This window comes from Python bivittatus, unplaced genomic scaffold, assembly GCF_059951505.1.
Source record: "Python bivittatus isolate LINGU-HERP-01145 unplaced genomic scaffold, Pbiv_v1 ctg000850_np1212, whole genome shotgun sequence".
In the NCBI taxonomy this organism is placed as follows: Eukaryota; Metazoa; Chordata; class Lepidosauria; order Squamata; family Pythonidae; genus Python; species Python bivittatus.
Genome location: NW_028277112.1, coordinates 30,795,764 through 30,819,441, shown reverse-complemented (window position 1 = coordinate 30,819,441; position 23,678 = coordinate 30,795,764). Strand labels below are relative to the sequence as shown.

General features: G+C 40.4%; 1 protein-coding gene across 1 annotated transcript; it reads left to right on the top strand.

The window, feature by feature from the left end:
* The first annotated feature begins 228 nt into the window (after positions 1-228).
* Positions 229-15,441, top strand: S1PR3 (sphingosine-1-phosphate receptor 3). Its single transcript, XM_007436899.3, has 2 exons — positions 229-875; positions 11,470-15,441. The coding sequence occupies exon 2, from the start codon at positions 11,627-11,629 to the stop codon at positions 12,755-12,757; it is 1,131 nt and encodes a 376-aa protein (XP_007436961.1). The 5' UTR covers positions 229-875; positions 11,470-11,626; the 3' UTR covers positions 12,758-15,441.
* The last annotated feature ends 8,237 nt before the right edge of the window (positions 15,442-23,678 follow it).

The following is a 23,678-nucleotide window of genomic DNA, read 5'->3' as shown; positions in this document are numbered from 1 at the left end:
TGAGGGGGAGACCAAAGACTACTTCTCAGAAAATACACAGAATGAGAATACTTTCAGCAGATATAACATTACACTCTTCTGGAGGGGTTTATTTATTTGTTTGTTTCCTTTGTTATTACATTCATTTCCCAAAGCAAGAGTGGGAACTATTTTATAAATATGTCCAAAGGCCTCCCCCACCCCGTGCTCTTAAATAAAACCACCAAGTGACTGAGAGCAAAGCAAGAACTCTCTTCCTCCTTCCATTCATTTGCAACCCTGCGCCCATTGACTCAAGGGATTCAGCTGAGGTCCTCCTCAGCGAAAGGTGCCTGGGCGCACCCATCCGCCAGAAATGGGCCACCTTTGCAGGCCTGACCCCTGTTCGCCGAAGAACTGCGGGACCCCTTTCCCGCTAAGTGGATCCGGCCTTGGCAGCCGGGCTTGGAGAGGCGCAGTTGGCAAGTGCGCGGAGCTGAGGGCGGCCGTGGGAGGTGCGTTGGAGGACCGCGGGCTCGGCGGAGAAGGAATGTAGAGGCAGCCCAGCGGGAAACAGAGGAGGATGTGGCGGCGCGTGTGAACCAGGACTCGTCGCCGAGGGGAGTTCGGCGGGAGGAGCCCCGCGAGGCCAAGAGGAGGCGGCGGCGGCGGCGGCGGCGGCGGAGGAGGAGGAGGTGGAGGCATCTGCTCTCAATCGGCCTGCGGAGTTTTCTCCTTTTCGGCGGGACGGCGCGATCGGGAGCCGCTGAGCATCCAGCGCGGCTGCGCTCTTGGCTAGCGGGAACTTTGGCCACGAAAGTGGGACGCGGCAGAGCAGGACGCGTGGCTCCAGCGTCGAGCCAGGATGAGGCGCGTCCGGCAAAATCCGGGCAAGATGGGCGATGAGCGGATGCGAGGTGAGCGCGAAGTCCACGCAACTCGCGGCTGAGGGCGAGGGGGCTGGGACGCGCTTCGCTGCGGCGGCGTTTTCGGGCTCGCATCCTATAATCCGAATTAGCGCGTGTCATTTGGGAATCAGATGGGACGGATGAGGCAATCTTAAGGTTAACGGGACTGAGGGCGAGCGAAGTGGGACAGGGCAATCATCCGCAAAGCCTGAAGCCCAGAAAGCAATAGCCGTGCGATTTGCTCGCTAGTTTGCTCGAAAGCGATCGGCTCGAGACGGGAGTGGGGTGGGACGGTTTACAGACCCGGCGTCGAGAAAACGGCAAAAGGAGGATCCGAAGGCGTCTGGCCTCGATCGTTGTCCTCTTTCTGCACTTCTGTAGACCCACTATTGTGTTGGCCCTGCACAATTGGGCTGTGCTGGACACTGATTCTAAGCGAACCTCAGCTCATCATCACTGATTTCCAAACACGTTATGTTCTGGGGGATTGGGGTGGGGGCTGAAGACTCCTCCCCTTTTTAAAAAGTTGTGGTGGGACCCTCGCCCTGCTTGACTTAATGCGAAGCAGCTTCCTCGGCGGCGCGTTTGTGCGGGACGAGACCAAAGAGCCAGCCGGTATCTGGGTTAGCGGAGGTCCACTTGGTCTCTCCAGCTTCTGATGATCCGACATGCTGATGACCCGATCGGGCTGCTGGCCTTTGGGGAAAACAAACAAACAACCAAAGCCACAGGGAAGGTGAGCGTGGGGTCGTTGCACTGCACTTCAGATCAGCCGTCCCCAATCTGACACCTGCCCAAAGTTGGATAAGACTGGGAATGGTGGGAGAGTGCCAGACTGGGGAAAATTGGTTTATAGCATTGTGTTTTAAGCCAGCAGGCATTTTTCTCCTTCACTATTGTGGAGTCTGCTTGTGCATTTATTTACTTAAAGTTCTTATTTACTGGATTTATATCCCACCTTTCCTCCAGGACAGCTCAAGGTAATATAACTAGCATGATCCCCTCCAATATCTCTGTATGTAGGTTGGACTGGGAGAGTATGACTGGCCTCAAACGACTCAGGAGGGATGGGCTTGAACCCCAGCCTCCTGGTCCTAGTCCAACACTCTTTGTATTCACTTCCTGTGCTTTCAGGTTAATGTGTTTTCAGGACATTAATGGACCTCCTCTGGGAGTGGGATCTGAAGAAACTCACAGAAGTGGGTGGAATTCATTATAACTTCAACAGGATTTTAAAATGGCCATATTAAATAGCTCTAAAGAAACAGACAATGCTGAGATTTAAAAATCTGGAATATAAGGAAGGAAAAACAATTTCTAGGAAATAGCCAAGTCTTTGAAATGATGAGATCTCTACAGAGCCATGGCTTCTAAAAACAAAAACAAAAAACAAAAAAAAAATTGTGATGTGGGTCTTCCAGGCTGTGTGGCCGTGTTCTGGGAGTTTTGGTTCCTAACGTTTCGCCAGCATCTGTGACCACTGGTCACAGATGCTGGTGAAACGTTAGGAGCCAAAACTTCCAGAACACAGCCACACAGCCTGGAAGACCCACATCAGCCATCGTACTCCGCCCGTGAAAGCCTTCGACAATACAAAAAAAATTCTATTGAAAATATAATGGAAGAAAATAAGAGCTCTAGAATATGAGATGCAATCCTAAAATAATGGTAAATTCAGCAAAGTGTGGTCATAAAATATGACCAACCATCCAATCCATAATCAAACAAATACCATTTGCTTACAGAGGAGTGTGCAACTTCTGTCAAGCCAATAGTTGAATTCCAGAAGTGGGCAGGTCAGGTCCAGAAAGAAGGTGGAGCCCTTAGAAAAGGTTTAAAGTAAAATTGAACTACAGTATCTAATACAAGCAGTTAAACTCCTTTCTTACATAATTAATTACTAAAGAAACACAATTTATTTCTTGTTCCAGACAGACCACATTTAAGTCCTCTTCTCATTTCAGACATAAAGCTGCATATATGAACTTCCAAAAAGTGTTTGGAAGAAGTGATTCAGATCTCATACCAGGACAGCACTTCTCGGCTGCTAATTAAAGCAGCCACACTTTTTTTCAGGCAATTAAAACTGAAGATTCAAAACTCCTGCATATTTCAAGTGAACATCACTTATATGTACTCTGTGCAAGAGGACTTAATCTAATATGCATTCTTGATCTAGAAGAAAGGACAATCCAAGTATTTATTTTATTTAAACAATTTCTGTGACCACCCACATCAGGACCCTCCCTCCCTCCCTCATCATACAAATGGATTTTGCATTCTAAAACTTGTTATATAATAAACTAAATTGCAACCGGAAGGAAGTGGTTTGCTACTGTTTTCAAGATCAACTCATCAATCTGAAATGTCATGTCATACTCAAATGTCATGTATTTTATCAGACAAGCAGAAATATGCTGGGCAGACAGTTGCTGTTCACGCAAGGTGAGAATATGCACATTACATCATATTCAGCATGTTTAGCTGTTATTTCATTTGTGGACTGCTCTGCCAGGCATTGTAGCTAGATCAGAGGGATGTAGCCTGAAATAAAATGAACACAGAGCTGGATCTCACATAAACATAAATACAGCACCTTGCTGATACTAAATAAAGCAGCTGTATCTTTTTTCAGGCTCATATGGGATCATGGTTTTAACAAGTAGAAGAAGTGTTGAGTTCGTGCAAAATCTGAAGCACTTCTCCAAATCGTTTGCAAAGTGAGCACAGAGCTCACTTACTCACTCTCATGTTCACACTCACTCTTGCTCTTCCTCTTCCTCTTCCTCTCTCTCTGAAGTGAAGGACAAGGAAAGAATCTGGGAGGCATCAGGGGACAGCATCTGGAGTCCCTGGCAGGGACACTCCTCATCCATTCATGATTTCATGACTGACTCTGTGTTCTGACTTATGGGAATAATGTTGAAAGGTAAAAGGACTGCTTCTCTTATTGACTCACTTTCCCACAATCTTGCTCTTGTAGGGATCCAATTTCAATGCATCCGCCATCTGGAAAGGATATTACTTCAGCTAGTCTTCAGGAACATGAGAACTTGTTTCTTTAAACAGCCAGTTCATACATATGCACAGCTTCACAAATATTTACATAAATCTAAAACCCCAGATAATCTAAATAAATCACCCTAATTTTGCTGGTATATCCCAGTGATACTGAGCTGCAGTATATGAATTGTCTGGTGTGCTTTCAATTTTACTTCTTACAGATGATGTAATTTCATTGCTTTCTTGAACATGAAACTTAATGTGGAGGCTGCAGTTAATTTTGCATTCTTTTTACAACGCCTGCATGGTCTATTTTCACCATTCTTGGCCATGCAAAACAATAAGGAAATTAGGCAGATTGCTTTTATTTTTTTATTTTTTTATTTATTTTCTTTGTTGACCCACATGATTTCCCCTCAGGCCAGCTAACAGTCTGTCACTTGGTAGCCATGGATATTGAATATGTGAATGGGGTTTGAAATACATCTGCTAATCCCATCGCCTAGATCAGGCCTGCACAAGTCGTGGAGGAGACAGGGGCACACTGATCAATTAAAAATCATTGCGGGCCACAAAGGAATACCTGGTGTGCCAATCAGCTGCTCTGCAGCTAGTGGAGCAGCAACAGAACTGGAGCTGGCAGCAGCAGTGAGGCTTGGAGGCACTCAGCGGTGTGTCTTTCAGAGCAGCAGTGAATTTATTGCTTTCTAAAAATTGCCAGTGGGCCACACAAAGGCTGCTTGGTGGGCTGCCTGTGGCCCGCAGGCCATATGTTGTGCAAGCCTGACCTAGATGCTGCCTACATGTTGATCATGGTCAGGCTACTGATGAAAGCCAAAGGGAGAGGACTGCATGGATGTGGAGTATTCCAGACATATACCCAGAGATGCATGGGATACTTTTTCAGAATGGTGACAATCATGCATTGGCTGTGGATGTGGCTCGTGCATATCTAAGGGAAGACATGCTGATACGTTCTTGAAACTGATCTAATATCGATTAGATATTAGATCAATCAATCAGTGCCTGAAGGCCATTCAAAACAGCCAGGTCTGCACAAGCCTTTCGATTTCTGTAGGAATGGGGGCTGCTCTTATTTGATGACATCATCACCAGGCTAGAAGCCCTCTTCTGATATATATGATATATCATATCATATACATTAGGACTTTGAACTGGATTAGGACCTGATACTGATGTCATCTCTCTTAGGTTCATATTCAAAGTAGTAGGAGTATCTCCTTTGCCTGACAGTCTTTCCTTTGAATTAACTATTCCCATCAGTAATCAGTAAATCATTTCCATCAGAGCTGTTGAGAGTTGGGCAACATAAAAGTTTAATAAAGGAGGAGGAGGAGGAGGAGGCGGCCAGGAATGCCCAAGTTCCATTGGCTCAAAGGTGTGCAGCAGGCTTTTTACAATATTTCTTCAAGAACTACACTCCAAATGTAGGCAGAGCCAGGATATTTGTGTGTGTGAGTGTGTGAAAGTTTTAAAGGGTGAAACAAGTTCCTCTTATATCCACCTCCTATTTGTTTTTGACACAAAGTTTACATGAAATGCTTTATTGTCTTGGGCCCTTGTGGCATGAGTATCTGTAAAAAAGTATTAAGATAGCTTTTGCCCACCCATCCAATTTCTGGGAAAGACAAGTCTGGAATGGACAATGCCTTGGTGAAGCACATATGATGGACAGGGCTGAAGTAAGCAGCAAATTTTGGTTATAGCCTAAAGTGGGTAAGGATATTTATTCCCTCTCAGATCCCATTTTTTTCTTCTTTCCAATATCTCTTACTTTCTCTCAAGTGGCAGATCTCTTACAGAAGGATTGTGAAATTAATATTTAGGTTTATACATTGCTCTAGAGCTGCAGGTTGATCATCCATACACTCAGGGACAAGGATTGAAGGTGTTGGACAATTGACTCTCCTTTGATAGAAATGAAATTATTTTTCACAGATTAGTCAACAAATTAATAAATAACAGCTAAAGTGGAGCCAACATGCTGATATGATGTAATGTGAAAGTTCTGACTTGGTATGATCTGCCACTATCTGTCTAGCATGCTTGTATATTCTAGAATTGCCCCTTTTTCTGGATCCGGTGGCTGCATCAAAGAAGAACTCTGGCACTAAATACATATAATATATGTGATATTCACTTGAAACGTATGTGCTTTTTTTCTTGTCTAAAACATGTCATTTGTGGGTCTCAGTCTTTCTGGTGCTCTTTGTATTATTTACTTTTTCATGTTGCCATGTGGAGTAGTTTAGAGGCAGTTGGATGAGAGGTTTTCCACGGTTGAATTTATCAAGAAAAAAAGGAAGGAGGGAATCAATGTATAAATGGAACTGTATAGCTTAGCAATTATCTGATGAAGATTTGTTCTGCCATGGAAGTACACACTTAGTATTTTATATGGAGATTATCTTATTATCTGGTCTTATTGTTTCTCAGAAGCATTCACAGTACCATACATGGTTTCCCAACCCATATCTTATCTTCACAATATCCTTGTGAAATAAGTTGGTATCAGAGATAATGATTGTCTTAAGATCAGCCAGCGAGTTTGCAGGATGGTGAGATTTTCCAAGGTCTACCTAATCTAACCTAACCCTCTTATCCACAATGAAACGCTGGCTCTCAGTTACTTTCTTGGCCTTAGTCCACTGAGTCAGATTACGTTTCACAGTGAAATAATGTATATGCTCTTTTTGCTGATATATTCAACTGTTCTTATATGACTGAGGATTTAAATAAGAGGCTCTCCCATAATTCTGTCGGGGTCTAACAATCAGCCTTGCTTCTTCAACTTGAAGCCCTCCTTGCTGGCTGGAAATACTTGGAAATGTAATCCGAGCATATCCGGAGGGCCCCAGATTGCGGAAAACTGGTGGAGAGGTTTTATGTATTAAACCTCTATTTTGCTTGGACAATTGAATGGATTCCAGGTCAACCTCAAGCAAAATTCCCCACCTCCCAATACATGGAAACCATGGGCTACCAAGAAGGGCATTTTATTTTAAAATTAAAGAATATTCCACATTAGCTTTATCCTCCAGTATTCTGATATCTCCCTTACCTATATGTGAAGCACCTGATGTACTCCGTAACTGGTTTTTCTGGTGTTGATAGCTTTTGGGGTCTTTCCAGTTTCTGTGTGTGCTTCAATCCAACAGTATTATCGCTCTGACCACTATAAGCGTTTTCAAGCTGTAACATTTGTTTCCATTTTTCTCTGACCTCAGATGGTCAGAGAGGGAGACAGAATTTCCCTGCAGAAAATCCTTAGAGATTAGTGTTGAACTACGTTCAGGGAAGCCCTCAGCCATAGAAGCTCCCTGAAGGACGTGGGACCTGGCAGATTCTCTCAGCCCAGTGACGGCAAACCTTTTGGGCTTGGCTTGTCAAAAATTCGGAAAATGCCTAACTTGACTCTGCTGGCATGTCATCCCGCCCCCCCCGAACAAAAGAGAAACAATTCTTTACATATTCATCTATTTTTAAAAAATACAGTCCAATAATGTGCGATGCTATGTATTATATAAAGAAACACCAAATAATTACAAACATGAAATATGAATAAAACTCAGTTTCTTTGGTAACTCAAACAGGGAGAATAGTTGTTGTTGGGTGTTGGTGAATGCTGGAGTGTCACCTTTGACACAGGTGTCATAGATTTGCCATCACTGTCTCAGCTCTACCTACCAACCAATTGTGGGAAAAGTTGGAAGGAGAAGCACTATATATGCTGCCTTATGACTACTGGAGGAAAACCAGGATATCAATCCAATGAACAAACTACTTTTAATTACGTTCCTAAACAATTGAAAAGTTTTCAATAATCACATAATGTTTGTTTTAAATTGACAGTCATGTACAGAAATTGTATTTTAGGAAATAGAAGGATAGGTTTAAGAAATAGTTCAGACTGAATTCCTTTATAGGACATGCTGATTTGCACTCATGTATCAAAGTTTAACACAGTTACCAATGATCACCAGATGTGTTATTTACTTCAATAGTTTTCAATACATTACTGAATCAGATACTTCTGTGTATAATTAATATATAACATCCTTGAAAGAAGTATGTCTTTATTATGGCTTATATCCAATTAATTGGCATTTATAAAGTTTTGGTCATAGTTTGTATATAAAAATAATGCTACCTTTAGTTTTCTGATTTTAAATTGCTATCTTTGCCTAAATATAAGAATAGCAGCAAAGTGTGTTGCACTTGTTAACTAGTGATTTAGCCAGTAACTCATGTCTCCTTATAAGAGCTACTTGGAAAAAAGCAAGTTGGAATCCAGGAAACCGAAGCTTTTAGCTAAGACCTTGGTGGGAGTTTCCACTGCCCCCAAAAACTACATAGAAGAGAGGCAAACTGGTAAACAAAATTTCCATCTACATGCCAAAGTAGTTTGTTGGCAAGTCCCTTTTTTCCCATACTTACCATTTTCTCTGAAGTTCTCTTTCCCTCCCTCCCCCAACTCTGAGTTTGCAAATAGCATCCTAGGGCTGCCAGTTGCCAATCCTGAATATAAAATTTATTCAGGACTTGACTGAAAGAGAGAGATAAAAGCCTTGCTTGCTCCATTTCAAACTGTTTCTCTTGTTCCCTATCAGCAACCAACCTTTGTGCTTCCAGAGGACTAGTCTTGCGGTTGCCCGCATCTTCTGAATGCACAGTATAAATGAAGCAAGGCTTGACTGGCCAGTTCTAATTATTTGAGGTTATTAAGAGGCCAAGGGAGCAGAGATGTTTGCTGTGCTGTATGTTTATAGCACTTCTAACAGTTGGCTCTTCACCCCCAATAAAGATGTCTCAGGCAATGGTAAAAGAAAGAAAATGGCAAGACTCTTTTCTGCTCATCATCTTGGCACATTCTCCAGCTGGAGAGTTCCTCCTTTTGATCTCTTTGCCCAATTAGGCCATCTTCTCACTACCGTAGAGCAGGATACCAAGAGGGGGAGGAGGGGAGCCAGGCACCCCCTCAGTGGACGCACAGATCCTCCTGTGCAAGAAACACTGGAAATTGCTGCTTTTGCAGCATTTAAAAGTGAATGTGTGTGTTTGCTAGAAGCCTGATTGCAGCAGGAAGATGCTGGTTCATGGCTTTTGTACAGGGTGCAATGGTAAGCCACAGTGATAGTGTCAGCTGATATTGCCTTGATATTATAAATGTCAATACAGTATCAATAACTGCACGTATAAAATGACAGACTCATGCTTGCTGGCATTGGGTGAACACTCTCCTTTTGGCCTTAACCCTGATGTTTGTATACAGACAACCATGTTGCTGGCCAGACAACTTCCCTGCCAGGGCTGCATGTTGTCCCCAAGTCAATCCCAGAACTTTTCTACAAGCTGCCATCAAATTATAATTTCTAATATAATAGCAGAGAATACCTAGATAATAACCATATTTAATTTCAATTATTTAACAAGCTAATACATGATGTGAAAAGAGCTTTTAGAAACATACAGGGCATTGCCAAGCCCTTCAGTGCAAGAGAAGGATAGACTAAGTTGTCAGACTGCTTAGGAAAGTGCCTGCTCCAAATGCAAAATCTCAACTTTGTGTCAGCATGGCTCCTGGCATACTTTATCAGTTCCCAAGCATGTCATTGGGGGTTCAGCATTTTAGACCTGATTCACTAGCAACTAGAGTTTTTGACCAGGGAGAAGTGCTCCCAGGTCAAAAACTTTCACAGCTACTAAAGAAGTCACCACAGCTGTTCCACCTCACATGATCAGGTCCTTTGGACACTCTTGGTTGACCACAATGCTTCAAGAAGAAGGAACAGCTGGAGGGTCTGCCCATGGAGTCCTCTTCAAGGAGGTCACCTGCTATAGGATTGTCTTTTTGATGAAGACCGTCCTCTTCTCCAATCATTTCAAATGTGAGAATGTAGAGCTGTAGTTTTTAAATGACCATAGAGTGAAATGGCTTGCCTAATAGTCCATCTCTCTCTTTCATCTTCTCCGGGCTGTGCAAAGTTTGAAGAAGTATAGTTACTTCACATAGCAACATGACCCTCTGCTCTACAGAGCAAAGTGAGAGCTTCCTATAGTTCTGCTTCTTCTAGCGCTGGATGCAAAGTACACTGCTGAGCCAAGGAAGAACAATAGTGCTGCTTCCGTGGCATGAAGCACCACATCAAGGCAAAGCATGGCCACTGCACACATTCAGTAATGTATTTATTTACTGTGTTTTCATTCTTTGCTTTAGTGTAATTGGCTCAGATAAGTATTGTTGTTGGGCAGACTGAAAACATAAGGAACCATGGGAGATGACAATTATATCCTGACCACCCATAAAAGCTCTGTGAAAAAGGTAGGGTGATCAAATAGTAAACTATCTCTTTGGATGACATGAATCAATACAGGCCTTGGAAGGGTGTCTGTTGACCGGGCATCTTCAGATGCTACATCTGGTATGTCTGAACTGCTTTCTTAGTAATCTAACTACAGTACAACTTTCAGTCTGTTATCTATACTTATGACTAAAATATACAACAGAAAAACTAACAAGATGGCCTTGAAGTAGATGCATCTTCTAATTACAGTCAGTGATGCTGTCAAAGCTGAATCACTGGGCAGGGATTTATAGCAACACTGTCCAGAGGATGCTCACATGTGATGCTGCACATTTTTTTTAAAAAAAGTCTACTATAAGTGCCGTTGTCTAATAAAAGGTAGAAGAAGAGTTCAGATAGGGAGTGTGCAGAGGAGGGGGAGATACAAAAGGGAGAAATGGAAGGGAGACAAATTGGTTAGTTCCCCAGGAAGCATTTTTTCCTATGAGATGAAGGAATTCTGTTTCAAGTTCTATGCAACATTTTCCCAGGCAAGGTTTGTATTGGATTGCAATTTCATTCCAAGTTGCATGTTTAAGAAGTCATTTCAGAAGGTTGCAGTCAGGATGAGTTCTATAATTAGGCAGAGCCTGACAAGTTCAGGCAGCACATTTTGGGTGTTATGAAAGGGCAAAAACGGATGGGTTACTGAATTTACCATTAATGCATTTTTACTGCCAGAAGTGAGATGTGCTTGTGGGGTTGCCTCTCTCTCGTGCTCAGTTAATTTAACAGGCTTTGGGTTGTATTTGCATGACTTTGGATTGTGGCAGGGGGAAGAAATGAGGGCAATATAATCTAATGCTGCACTTCAGGCAATAAATATCAAAGTAATGCTGCATGTGTCTATGAACACATACCTATATTTTATCTTGTAGCATCACCAGCACAGTTGTTGTTTGCAATGAAACTCAGTGCTTGTAAGGTTTGCTATTAATTGTTCATTCCTATACTAATTCTGTCCTTTCTCCTTAACATGTAATAGCTTTTGCCCCAGTTCCCCAGTCCTATGTGATGATACAAATGTTGTTAGCTTTTTTGGCACAGAGGCAATGGATTTGACAGGGAAAGTCCTTTTTAATGGTAGCCCCACCTGTTCGATATTATCTGCTTTGCCTTGAGAATCTGCTTGCTCTCTACTATTTTAAGAGAGTTTCCTGTTTCTACTTTGTACAACACGAGGTTTGGAAGGTTAAGGCTATTGACTAACCATGTCTTTTACTTGCTTTTTAAAGGCCTTGATATCAATGCTGAAGATGCTGAGATGCAACCAGCTTGGAGACATCTTTAAAGGACTGCACTCTAAAGCGTGTGGTGTGGGCTCCCCCTGGTGGAAAGCAATTGGAACAAAGGTTTCTTGATTTTCGAAGTGCATCTCTCTCAAGTTAAGCCATGGCTATTGTCAGCACAACATCCCCTAGTTTCTTTTTCTTTCCGGAAAATGAAGCTGTGGATCCAGTGATAGTTCTTCATTACAATTACACTGGAAAGCTCAGCCGTGGAAAAGAAAAAAAATTGACTATCATTGCACTTCTCATTATCTGTGGCTTTATCATCCTGGAGAACCTAATGGTGTTGATTGCCATTTGGAAGAATAACAGATTTCACAACCGCATGTATTTTTTTATTGGCAACCTGGCTCTCTGTGACCTGTTGGCGGGAATAGTTTACAAAGTGAACATTCTGATGTCAGGAAACAAGACCTTGACTTTGTCTTCCAGGATCTGGTTTGTTCGGGAAGGCAGCATGTTTGTGGCTCTGGGTGCTTCTACATTCAGCTTATTAGCTATTGCCATTGAACGGCATTTGACCATGATCAAAATGAGGCCCTATGATGCAAATAAAAAGTACAGGGTTTTCCTGCTTATTGGAACATGCTGGCTTATCTCTGTTTCTCTGGGAGCTTTACCCATCCTTGGTTGGAACTGTATTGGCAATTTAAAAGACTGCTCCACCATTTTACCACTATACTCCAAGAAATATGTGGCATTTTGCATCATCATCTTTATAGCCATCCTAGTGGCCATTGTAATCCTCTATGCCCGCATTTACATCTTGGTGAAGTCAAGCAGTCGGAATGTCACCAATCACAATAACTCCGAGAGGTCCATGGCATTGCTCAGGACTGTTGTCATTGTGGTTGGGGTTTTCATTGCCTGCTGGTCTCCCCTGTTCATTTTGTTGCTAATTGACGTGGCCTGCAGAGTGAAAGAGTGCTCGATTTTGTATCAAGAAGATGGCTTCATAGCCTTAGCGGTCCTCAATTCAGCCATGAACCCCATCATCTATACGCTGGCAAGCAAAGAAATGCGCCGGGCCTTCTTCCGCCTGGTGTGCGGGTGCCTGGTGAAGAACGATGTCGCCATGTCTTTGCCTATCCAGCCTACCCCGGATCAGAGTCGAAGCAAATCCAGCAGCAGCAACACACCAAAACTGAATGAAGAGTACCTGCAAACGAAAGGTTTGTCATGCATCACCGAAAAGAATAAACCTCCGTTTTCTAATGGAAATATCTGCAAATGAAGCCTGCTGACTGGGCACTTCGAGGATCCTTTTCCTGGGGCTTTTATACAGCCAAAGCGAATGGGTTTTTTAGTGGCGTTTTCCTGCACTTAACTCATAGGAGGGGAAAACTTGAGATGGCTACTTAATTCTAAGTGCCTATTTTGAGCACTGAGTTTTAGTTCCTGAGTGATTCAGGAAAGGTTTGGCTGCCTCTGCAAGTTCTCTTAAGGGTTGTGTAAAGAAAAATGTGCTACACCTGACGTGGGTTTTCTTGATGCAATTCAGCTGAAAAAGTGTACTTGCTAGAGAAATAATGTAGAAATGGTCGCTGATTATTCTAAAGCACTACGTGAAATCCACTCTGTATATTTCAAAATGCAAATATGGAAGTCTTGCCCTTTCAGGACCCCTGCAGAGTCTTCCTCAGCCCACATTCTTCAAATATCCCATCTTTCTGACCTCCATCTAGATTCAACATTTAAGATTTAAGGGTGAGTTTTTTCTCACGCCAGATGATCTTTCATTTTCTTCAACCGGCTGGACAATGTAACATTATATGACTGGCTTCATCTTCAGCAATTGAAATACTTATAAACATTCTGTGATATCCCAGTTATTCAGCAAGCAGTGTGGGGAAAGGGCCAAAGAAACTCATGGTGATGGCTATTTAGTCTGCTGTATATGTATACAAAATACCCTTATAAACTGTTACTGTTCATTGACCATGGGAGACATTCAACAAAACTGTTCATCCTCTATGCTGCAGTTTAAAGTGAATAATATAAGGATAGTCTATCCATGCTGCACTATTAATTTTCTGTTAGGATATTCACAAATATTTATTCACAGATTTTGAGATTCGTTAAATCAACAAATCAGTGTTTAGGCTATGAGGGGGTCACTCTGCCAGGCCTGATAAACAGTCACAGACAATAGGAAGGCGTAGCATTGGCTGTGTTGACATACACTCATCAAGGCATCTTAGAAAGAAAAAGGGTTTAAAGTTGAGGAACCAGCCTATATTTTCCTTGTATTCTCTTCTTTTATTATGCCTGCTGTGTGGCAAGGGTTTACATTATCTGGCATTATAATATGCTACTCTGTATAACATAACTCTGTAATGTAACAAGTACTGTGAACATGTAATCTTCAAATATTTTTTTAAGCAAATGAAGAAAACACCTTTATGTAAGTTTTGTGAGACAGAAATTAGATGTTGAACTAACCCAATAATCAGTCTTGCATTTATCAATGCAAATGTCCAATGCAAATACAGCAGTTGTGACTAGAAGCCATTTCTGTGTTGTTGTTTTTTAAAAAAATCATAATCATTGTTTTTCACTGAGACAGGTTTTTTTATTATTATTTAATGTAGTGTAATGATAAAACTAAAACATCTGACTTGGAGTTTCATATATATTTCACATATATATTTTTAATCAAGTGGTTTTTGGTTTTTTGCTATTTGGAAAGAATGTTAAAGATTGAGGAATCAGTCTGTATTACTGATGTTCAAAACAGAACCAGATAAATAGCCCATTGGAAATGATGCCATCTTCCTCAATATCATGGAAAGACAAAACTCAAGAAAATTATTAGTACTTAGACAAAGTTTTACAGATCACAAATCATGTTTCACTGTTGACACTGATTGGCAGTTATATCTAGCTCAAATTGAAATCTCTTCACTCCAAAATTGAAATCCTACGTGTTGGAGGTCTTCCTATAATTAATATATTCTTTCTCCATATGACTTGTTTGGATGGAAGGGAGCAGGTAATAAATGGGAAGAAAAATACTTTTGATGTGGTGAAATAGAAAAAGTTATTGAACCTTTTTTTCCACTGGGATGAAATTCTACCTAAGGAAAAGAACAAACCCTTTTGTTTGGGACAACCCTTCCCATAAACCTAAATATTCTGAAAATTTTCAACTTTTCATTTCTTTCATTTTTCACATTCCTGTTCATTTCTTTCAGCAACTCAGAAATACCTTATCCATTTTTGACATTGCAGAATAGGATTTTGTTCTAGTGTGTAAAATGTGCGTGGAAGAGTAATTAGTTCATCATTCTTTTCAGAACTAACACTTGTGGAAATGCTTTGTGCAATAGCTTTTTAAAAGAGACATTTCCAATGATGCTTCAGGCTGCATTTATGGCAGTTTGTATCTTAGGACAAGATCTTTAGCAAATAAGGGTATCTGCTGGGAAATCAAGTCAAGATGGTGGCTGCAATTACATGATTGAAGACTTGCTCCCTTTTTATGTGTGTTGCATTTTTTTAAACACCCCCATCCCCCCCAATAGATGTCCTTGCAGGCACCACAGCAGTGGAATACATTCCCTTAAAATATATGGGAATGGTTGGTATGTAAGGTCATGACCCAAGTCTCTTACATGCATCTGGGATTCTGCTGAATCTCCGGTTACCTATTCTTTGCCCATAGGCAAACATTTTAAGAGATGACCTGCGTATCTTTTGTTATTATTCAGAGTTAAAACTTACGGAAAAGTCAATTCATGTGCAGACTTCAAGAGTGTATACTGAAACTGTGAAAGTTACTAGACAGTATAAACTGACATGGTGAATAAAAATATCTAAATCTGTGAGACCTTCTTTCTCTATTTTGCTGCAATGGTAGTTCTGAACTAATTATTTGGATGGGAACGCTTAATCAGAAGATCGCAGATCAGTCATCAATGCACATTTCTGTATGCCTAGAAAGGTTCTATTAGGTAATAGAAAGCAATGAACATTGGAAGAAAAAAGGAAATCTGAAGTTCACCTACAAACTGGTGAGGGGGACAAATTTTCTTGACGGGCCTGGAAGGCTTGATTAAAGAAGCCAGTAGATAATTTCATGTCCCTAAGTTGTAAAGAATCAAAAATGATTTGAATGAAGTACTACTTAACACTTCAGAGCAACTCATCCACTGTTCTGGATGCTTTACTATACTAGCAAACAACCATTTTGGATATTTCCAGATGGAGACCTTCTAGAGCTGTCATTTAAGAGGTTGTTGTGCAGCCAGTTCATATTTCCCCACCTCCTTAATAGATTTTCTGGGTAAGAACAAACAAGAGAAGAGGTGAACAAAGATAGAAAGGTTCAAATGAAAGAGGATATCTATTTTATTATTTACTTACTACATTGCCTCTATACTGCTGACTCCATATGAACTCCCACCTGTCTAGACATAACCTTAAAGTGTATATCTGTAAAAACCATAAACTGAATACAAGACTATTCCATTAAAACCATAATAGTATTCTCCCTTAGCAACCACTCCCAGTGACATTATTGTCGGGAGCCCCTGTACAATTCTGTGATGGAGGCAAGACAATTTCAGGAGTAAAAGTAGATTTCAGAATGTAAGCTCTCAGAATAAGACGATGGAGCGGCTTGAACTGTACCCCATCAGATAGAGGGAATTGTTCCACATGTGTAATCATCCCCCTGCATGGAAGCAACCACAACTGAACTGGATCTCTTCTTCCCTGAATGGGTAATTATTTGTGGAAGTGTTTTTTTGTATATGGGGCATTAAGGCCTGGAATTGCTCTGCCTCATGATTCTTATTGCTGTTCTCATGTGTAAATTAAGTTTTGAATCCACTGATTAAAATGGATCTTACTCCCAAAGAAGGATGCAGCAGGATGTATTAATACTCTCAACTGCAAACATATATATTAATTTTTAAATATGGTACCCTGCCTTTCAGCAACTCAAGGTGATTTATAACCTTCTCAAAAGACAGTTTACCACAAAACTGAGGCACTGAAATATAGTTAATAGCAGAAAGCCTGGTGGAACAAGAATTTAGCTTGTTGTCAGCCCCACCAGGCAGACCAGTGTTTTTCAAACTTGGCAACTTTAAGATATGTGGACTTCAACTCCCAGAATTCTTCAACCAGCATACTGGCTAGGGAATTCTGGGAGTTAGAGTCCACACATCTTAAAGTTGCCAAATTTGAAAAACACCGAGGTAGACCATACCATGAATCAACTCCATGGGAAGGTTAAGGCTACTTTATTGAGAATGACTGTAACAGAATCTTGAAAGTCTGATTCTGCTGTGCCTCCTCCCCTTCTTATTCCCAAGCTCACCTGTCTGAGTCACTTACATATACAGTAACTGCTGCTTGTTTTGGACTTAAGCCATGTTTTTCTCCTCATTGCTTTGTTAACAGGTCTGGCCTATCTCTTTCAAGTCTTTGGGGTTCTCTGAGCTTGGTTGTTTTCTTGCAAACGTTCTGTTACCTGGCTAGGTAACATCTTCAGTGCTAGAATGGAGTGGGGTTTGCTCTGTTTATAATCAGTGGTGGGAGTGGGTTGTTTTTTTTTTTCTTCAAAAGAGACAATAATTCAAAAGAGACAATAAAAAAGAAACAAAAGACCAGAGCATCTTCTCACCAGCCATCATCACCCAGATAAGCAGAGATTGACACCAAGATTATCACAGACATACAATCAAGCAGTAAATGATACCCTCATCAAAGAACTACCAGTAAAAAAAAATAATCAGCCACACCAACACTGAAGATGTTAGCTACCTGGATAACGAAACATTTGCAAGAAAACAACCAAGCTCAGAGAACCCCAAGGACTCCACAGTTCAACCTTGAGCTACACATATTCTCTTCTATTGCTATCTCTGTCAAGGTCAAGTTCCTTACTCTCTACACTTGTACAGTTGTCCATGAAACTTAGAGCTTTTCTTAAATATATGCCATAATGAATTGCTGTTCCACAATCCACCTGGCAAATACACATCTTTTTGAGAGAAATGCCAAGGACTGGTAGAATCAGTTGATTTCAGGGCGCCTGTCTCAAAAGTTTGTACCAGGACAGTCTTTAAAAAGAAAATGTGATGCCTGAATTCTTTGGTCTTGTATAAGAATTCAGGCATCACATTTTCTTTTTTTGCATATGGGGCAGCCTGGAATCTGAACCACAGCAATGCATATTGTATCACACAATCTACAATGTACCACATCCTGGCCATGCCTGGTGACCACTACAGAGCATAGAAATTGCTTCCACTGTGCAAGTATTTCGTACTATTTGCTTGCCAGGAGGGAGATCTGGGTGCTATTCCTTCCAAATCTCTTCTTTTGGTGAGCACTTTTGGAAATAAATAAACAGTCATGCATGCAAATCAAAATGGAAGGACAGGAAACAAGCCCCTCTATTTCTAAATGATGACAAAAGAGAGACAAGAAGAGGAGAGCAGTTAAGACTGTCAAGTACATCTTGGAATGCTGGCAAGGAACAGGAGGCTGTCTGAGTCAGTCCTTTTCCTAAAGCCAAGCATGTCCACCCATCAATCTGCACAGTCCACAAAATGTCATGAGCAACAGCCACCCTGCGGGGAACAGATCGCAGGGAAAATGGCTCGGGCTTTCTGCAGTCAAGCCAAGGCTGCAATGACAGACGAGATGCAAGACAAACCTCATAATCAACTGATTTTCTAACATGAAGGAGGGAGAATTCCTTTAGATTTCCAACTCCAAATACAGTAATCTAGCAAATACCAAGGAACCATTATATCCTGGGACAGTGTTTCTCTGCCCCATCATTTGTTTTAAAATTCATGTTTCATTTTCTTGCATATAATGTAAAAGAGATTGTTGAAGCAATAGTCATTTTCTTCCTCCAGAATGCCCCTTATTAAATTATAATTTTCTGTAGAGATTCATCAGAATGCACATGGGCTTGAAAGGGCACTGCTCCATCCCTAATCTCCATTAGTTACTAATCTCCACTAACTCATTAGTTGAACTGGGAGGTTTGAAGTGAAGTTGTCCTCAGGTTGACTTGAATTTGTGATCTGAGATCCTAATAAAACAGGGTGCTGATCAGACCAGGGGCTGTCCAGTCACTGTGTTGAAGTGAACCTGAGTTCAGCTCTTCTTCAGATCTCCTGGATGAACTTGTGGAGCAGGGGGCTCGAGAAAGCATCACAGGGACAGGCCCAGCATGTATACCCCATCCTCTATTCACTTTCAAGCCCTCATGCATCCAGTGTGTATCTGATATAGTGTACTCTGAAGGTGTAGTTTGGACAGAGAAAGAGCAGGGTTTTTTGATGATAGATGATAGATAGATAGATGATAAATAGACAGATGATAGGTAAGTAGATACTCTTCAGAAACCCCCTCAGAAAAGGATTCATCATGACATAGGTTCATTTTAAGAACATACTGGCAGGAGAAAACAGTGAGTGTCATTAGGGAATTTAAAAAACAGAACCACCACAGCTGTGCTGACAATAGTTTAGACTGAGAAGCTTGAGGAAAATGGGTGTGTCACTGTTTCTCCACGGATGAAATACATATCCCAATCTGTACATGGACTAATGAATAAGAGCCCCACTTTTGATGTTTATTCCTAAATCTTCCAGGAAAATCCTTGGAAAGTACAGAGATGCGGGAGGGAAATGCTAATGGTGTGGCAGTAGGAGCACCCATAATTCAAGGCAGAATATTGAGGTCCCAGGAATGTCCCCAGTGCCATTCCAAAAGTTCTCATCAAATTGTCATGTTTAATGTGGCAGAAGAAAAAATAGCAACAATAACAGCAAAAGCAGAAGGAGCAAACATATAAAGATGCTAAGGTGCAGTGCATTGATTGATTGATTGATTGATTGATTATGACTGAGAAAAAATGAAGAACCCTGCCCTGATTGGATGCCATCACTACCCAGGCCAAATTTACCAAGAAAAATCTTTCTCAGTGGTTCCTTATTGAGCAGCAGATTGGATGATTTTGTCATTTCATGAAGCCATCTTGAACATCTCCACTGCAGTACAGCATCCAAGCACACTGTGACCTTTACAAAGAAGCTTTTGCTTTATTTATTTACCATTTGATTAATTAGATTTATATCACACCTTTTCTCTGCAAACTCAAGGCAGTATATATTATGTTCCCTTTCCCCGTTTTGTTTCTCCACAACTTCATTAGTAGTGTGAGATATGGTAACTGGCACTAAATCACTAAATAAACTTCCATGGTTGAGGATAATCTTGAACCTGGATCTTCCTCCAACACCTTAGCTACTACACCACAGTGACTAAAAAGGGTTTAGAACTAACCATTGGTTTTCTCCCAGTTCTAGAGCTGACTTAAAGAATCTGATGTCCTCTAGATGTTTGGGATTAATTTCATAATTCTCAGCAAGCACAGCCAATGGTCAAGGATCCTGGGATCAAAATATATGGAGGGCATCAAGTTGCCTTTCTTGTTCTATAGCTATGTTCTAGCCTAAGTTAAAACTTAAGAATATAAAAACCATACTTTGAAATTCTAATAAGTCACCTAGCAAATTCCAATTTGAGATCATTATTTGATTTGCAATGCTGAATTTCTGATAAAGTTTATATTATAAATCAGTATTCTAAGTTTGTTTTGAATTTTTTAGTTCTGGATGTGATACTTTTAAAATCACTTTTTACAACTTGTTTGTCAAATGTCTCCAGCATATCAAAGGTTTGGAACTGTTCATTTTGGACCGAAAAATACATATTTTGGGAAGTGGGAGGGAACAGTTGCTAGCTGACAATGACCTAATACAATACATTTGTATCATGTTTGGATCAGGTAACTAGAAACAGATCCATTATAGTCCTTGGAATTATATTTACTTGAAAGATTCAGTCTTCCCGATCATCCATTTTGAAGCAGATCTCCAGAATTCCTATTAATGATTTCAATTTGTGAGCCCTTATGTGAACATATAAGGGTTCCCAAATAGGTATCTTCCCATCCTGTTCAGCCAAGTGCTTTATCTTAGATGATAGAGCCATAATATTACACATAAGGAAAGTATAAAGTTGGGGAATGCTGCAATAAGCAAATATTGTATTTGCACACACAATTCTAAGCACACATTTGATATGTCATCAGGACAAAACTAATTACTAAGAAAGAATATAGTCTACATAAAAACAGATATGATTTTTATTTTTAATCAAAAATTGAATCTCTCAGATTTGCAGTTTGCTGAAATTGTGGGCAGGAAAATAATGTTTTCTATATTTAACTTTCTCCAGTTCAAAGGCAGCCAACAGTCATGTTTTCTTTATTTTCTTCTTTCTTTCTTTTTTAGCAACTGCCTAGGATGGTTGTTAGCAGCTGTTCTTTGTGATGTGACTTGAATCATAAGCGATGTTTCATCAGTCTCTAATTTAAAAACTCTGTAAGATATTATGCTTTTTTCTGAAATAAGTTGGAAACAAAATACCATTGTTCAAATGGTAATATATTCATGAAGAGATCACTTTCTGCCTGCTGGGCTGCTAGCAAGGAGGACTGTTTGGTTATCTTCTCCAGATGTTAGTTTTCCAAACTAGAAATTGCTTTCTGCATTATTTATTGAATGTGACCTTGCTACAAATATATAACATTAAAAGATAAATGTTGATATCATAGAAAGTAAAACCTGAGAAGCTCTTCACCATCCTGAATCTGGTGCTCTTCAGTGTCTTGGACCACAGGTTCCGTGGCTCCTGGAACGATGGGACAGATACAGACAATGCCAAAGTAGCTAGAGTTATAGAGAGAATTGCATTTGTTTGAAATGCATGAAGTCTAAGGGAACTGAAATGTGAAAGATACAGCAGGCAGCTATAATTATCTTCTTAATGGCAGCTATTCATAAGATAGTGATTGGTTGTGACACAGATATTGCTGCATTGGTTAGCTGATTAATCCACCTGAATTTAATTGACATATTTCTTCCCAGGCTAATATTTCAGGTAGCTGATAGAGTAGAATCTAATCCTTGAAGTGTATGCTTTTAAGATGCCAGAAGATTCTTTGTTGTGTATACCTGAAAGAAGCTTTAGTCTTAGCTTCGTGAAGATGAATTACAAGCTGTCTTATTCAATCCACCTGAGTCCATCTAGGTTGGGACTCACAACCAGTAACAAACAAATGCTTCTAGAAGACTCGCATGCCTTATTGTCTCCCTTTCCCAAATCTTTTATTTAGAGATTTAATATTGCCTCCGTTAAAGAAAGTGTTGTTAATTAATGTAATTTATAGATCTAAATGTCAAAGCAGGTGGCAGCAGATTTTGAAATAGCTAAATGGGTTGGCCCTTGGATGAGAAACCACCAAGAAATCTCTAGGCTGTAGACAGGAATCTACAGCCTCAACTATAGACTAGGCTGGGAAGTTTCAAACAAAATCCAGAACATGGTAATGGCAAACCACTTCTGCATTGTTGCCAAAACCAAAATCTAATTGCGGGTATGTTGGCTCAAGAGAGACTTTATATTTTTATAGCTGTCAATAGGCTTATCCTTCATAAATTGATGAATCAACCCAACGTTTTTTGTTTAAAGTTTCAGAGCAACGAATTTCATAATTTGGGGTGTGGTGGGTTTTTTGGCTCTCTTTTACATCTATAATATATGTATAATATATGTATAAATGTAATTATTTATAAAATAAATGTGTATTTGAGTAACCCAAATTCTTATGAGAATAGGATAATAATGCTCTTTACTCTTTCCTTTCACAATATGGCATTAATCTTAATCTTTTAAAAAAACTATTATGTTTCTTAAAAATAGTGGGATTTGCATTAGAAGACTTTGATTTTAGTTTCAATTTCTGTCTTGTACATAGACAGTTATAGGGATTCCAACTGATTTGCCACTGCCATGTTGACATACAAAGATTGTAACCAAATTCAGTTGAGTTGGGGTATACTTTCCTATGATAGCATCAATTCTATGAAATTCAATTGAACATGGTTATCTGCAGAACTTCTCTGTCATCGTGTGAAAGAGGGGCTACAGTTTATTAGCATCATCCTCTAAATTTTTTTTTTTTTGAATGAATGAATGAATGAATGAATGGGGCTTTAATGTTTGAGGTACCCTGTGCATCCTGGATGATGTCAACCTGACGGTATTTGTATCCACATACTGCTTTTCATTTGTGCTGATGCTAGAAGTTGAACATCTGGATATATACTTCTATTTACATAGCAGTGCTCAGCCTTTTGGAACTATCTTCATGAGAACTGGTCTGCCCATTAGCTCATGACAAGAGAAAATAACCTGAACCAGCAGGAACCAATATACAGTATAGGCTCCCCACTTCCCAACATTTAAAAAATATTCATTTATTTGTTAGAGTTGTATCTCCTTCTTCTTCCAGAAGCTCAAGGAAGCTTACATTGGACTCTGTCCTCCTATTTTTTTCCCCACAACATCCTTTGGGCTGACAGTGACTGGCCCAAAGTCACCCAGGGCTGAAGGTGGACTAAAACCCAGGTCTCCCCAGTCCTAGTCCAACACCTTAACCACTTAGACCATACGGATTCCCTAGAGCAGGATTCCTCAACCTTGGCAACTTTAAGACTGGCGGACTTCAACTTCCAGCAAGGCTGGCTGGGGAATTCTGGGAGTTGAAGTCCACCCATCTTAAAATTGCCAAGGTTGAGAAACCCTGCCCTAGAGCTTCCCAAGATTATTCCTCCAAAATTAGATACAAAACTACCGAATAACTATGGTGTAATACTGTACATCAACATTCAGCTGGAAAGAAAAATAGAGATTTACTTAATTTAATTAATACGTTTAATTAAATTCATAGACTATGAATTAAAATAGTTTCCAGCAGGCTTCATGCAGCTATTAAATAGATAATCTCAGCACTTCACCCCCACCCCCAAATCAGTAAAGGATGAAAAATGGGAAACCCTATTCCACCTTGTAATGTTATAACATTACCACCACCACCACCTGACCATTTTTTTTAAAGTATAGTCTTTGGCTGTAAAAAATGTTTCCAGCAAGACAGTCCCCCCTCTCCTGTATATGCTTCCCTCCCAACCCTCCCCACCCCCCCAACCCGGCATTTTTCTAGAAAAAGATGGGCACATAATTATAGTCTTGGCTGCAAAAGAAGAATTACATGT

Bases quoted from the DNA above. Each gene is read 5' to 3' on its own strand.
- S1PR3 (XM_007436899.3), top strand. From the start codon at position 11,627: ATGGCTATTGTCAGCACAACATCCCCTAGTTTCTTTTTCTTTCCGGAA.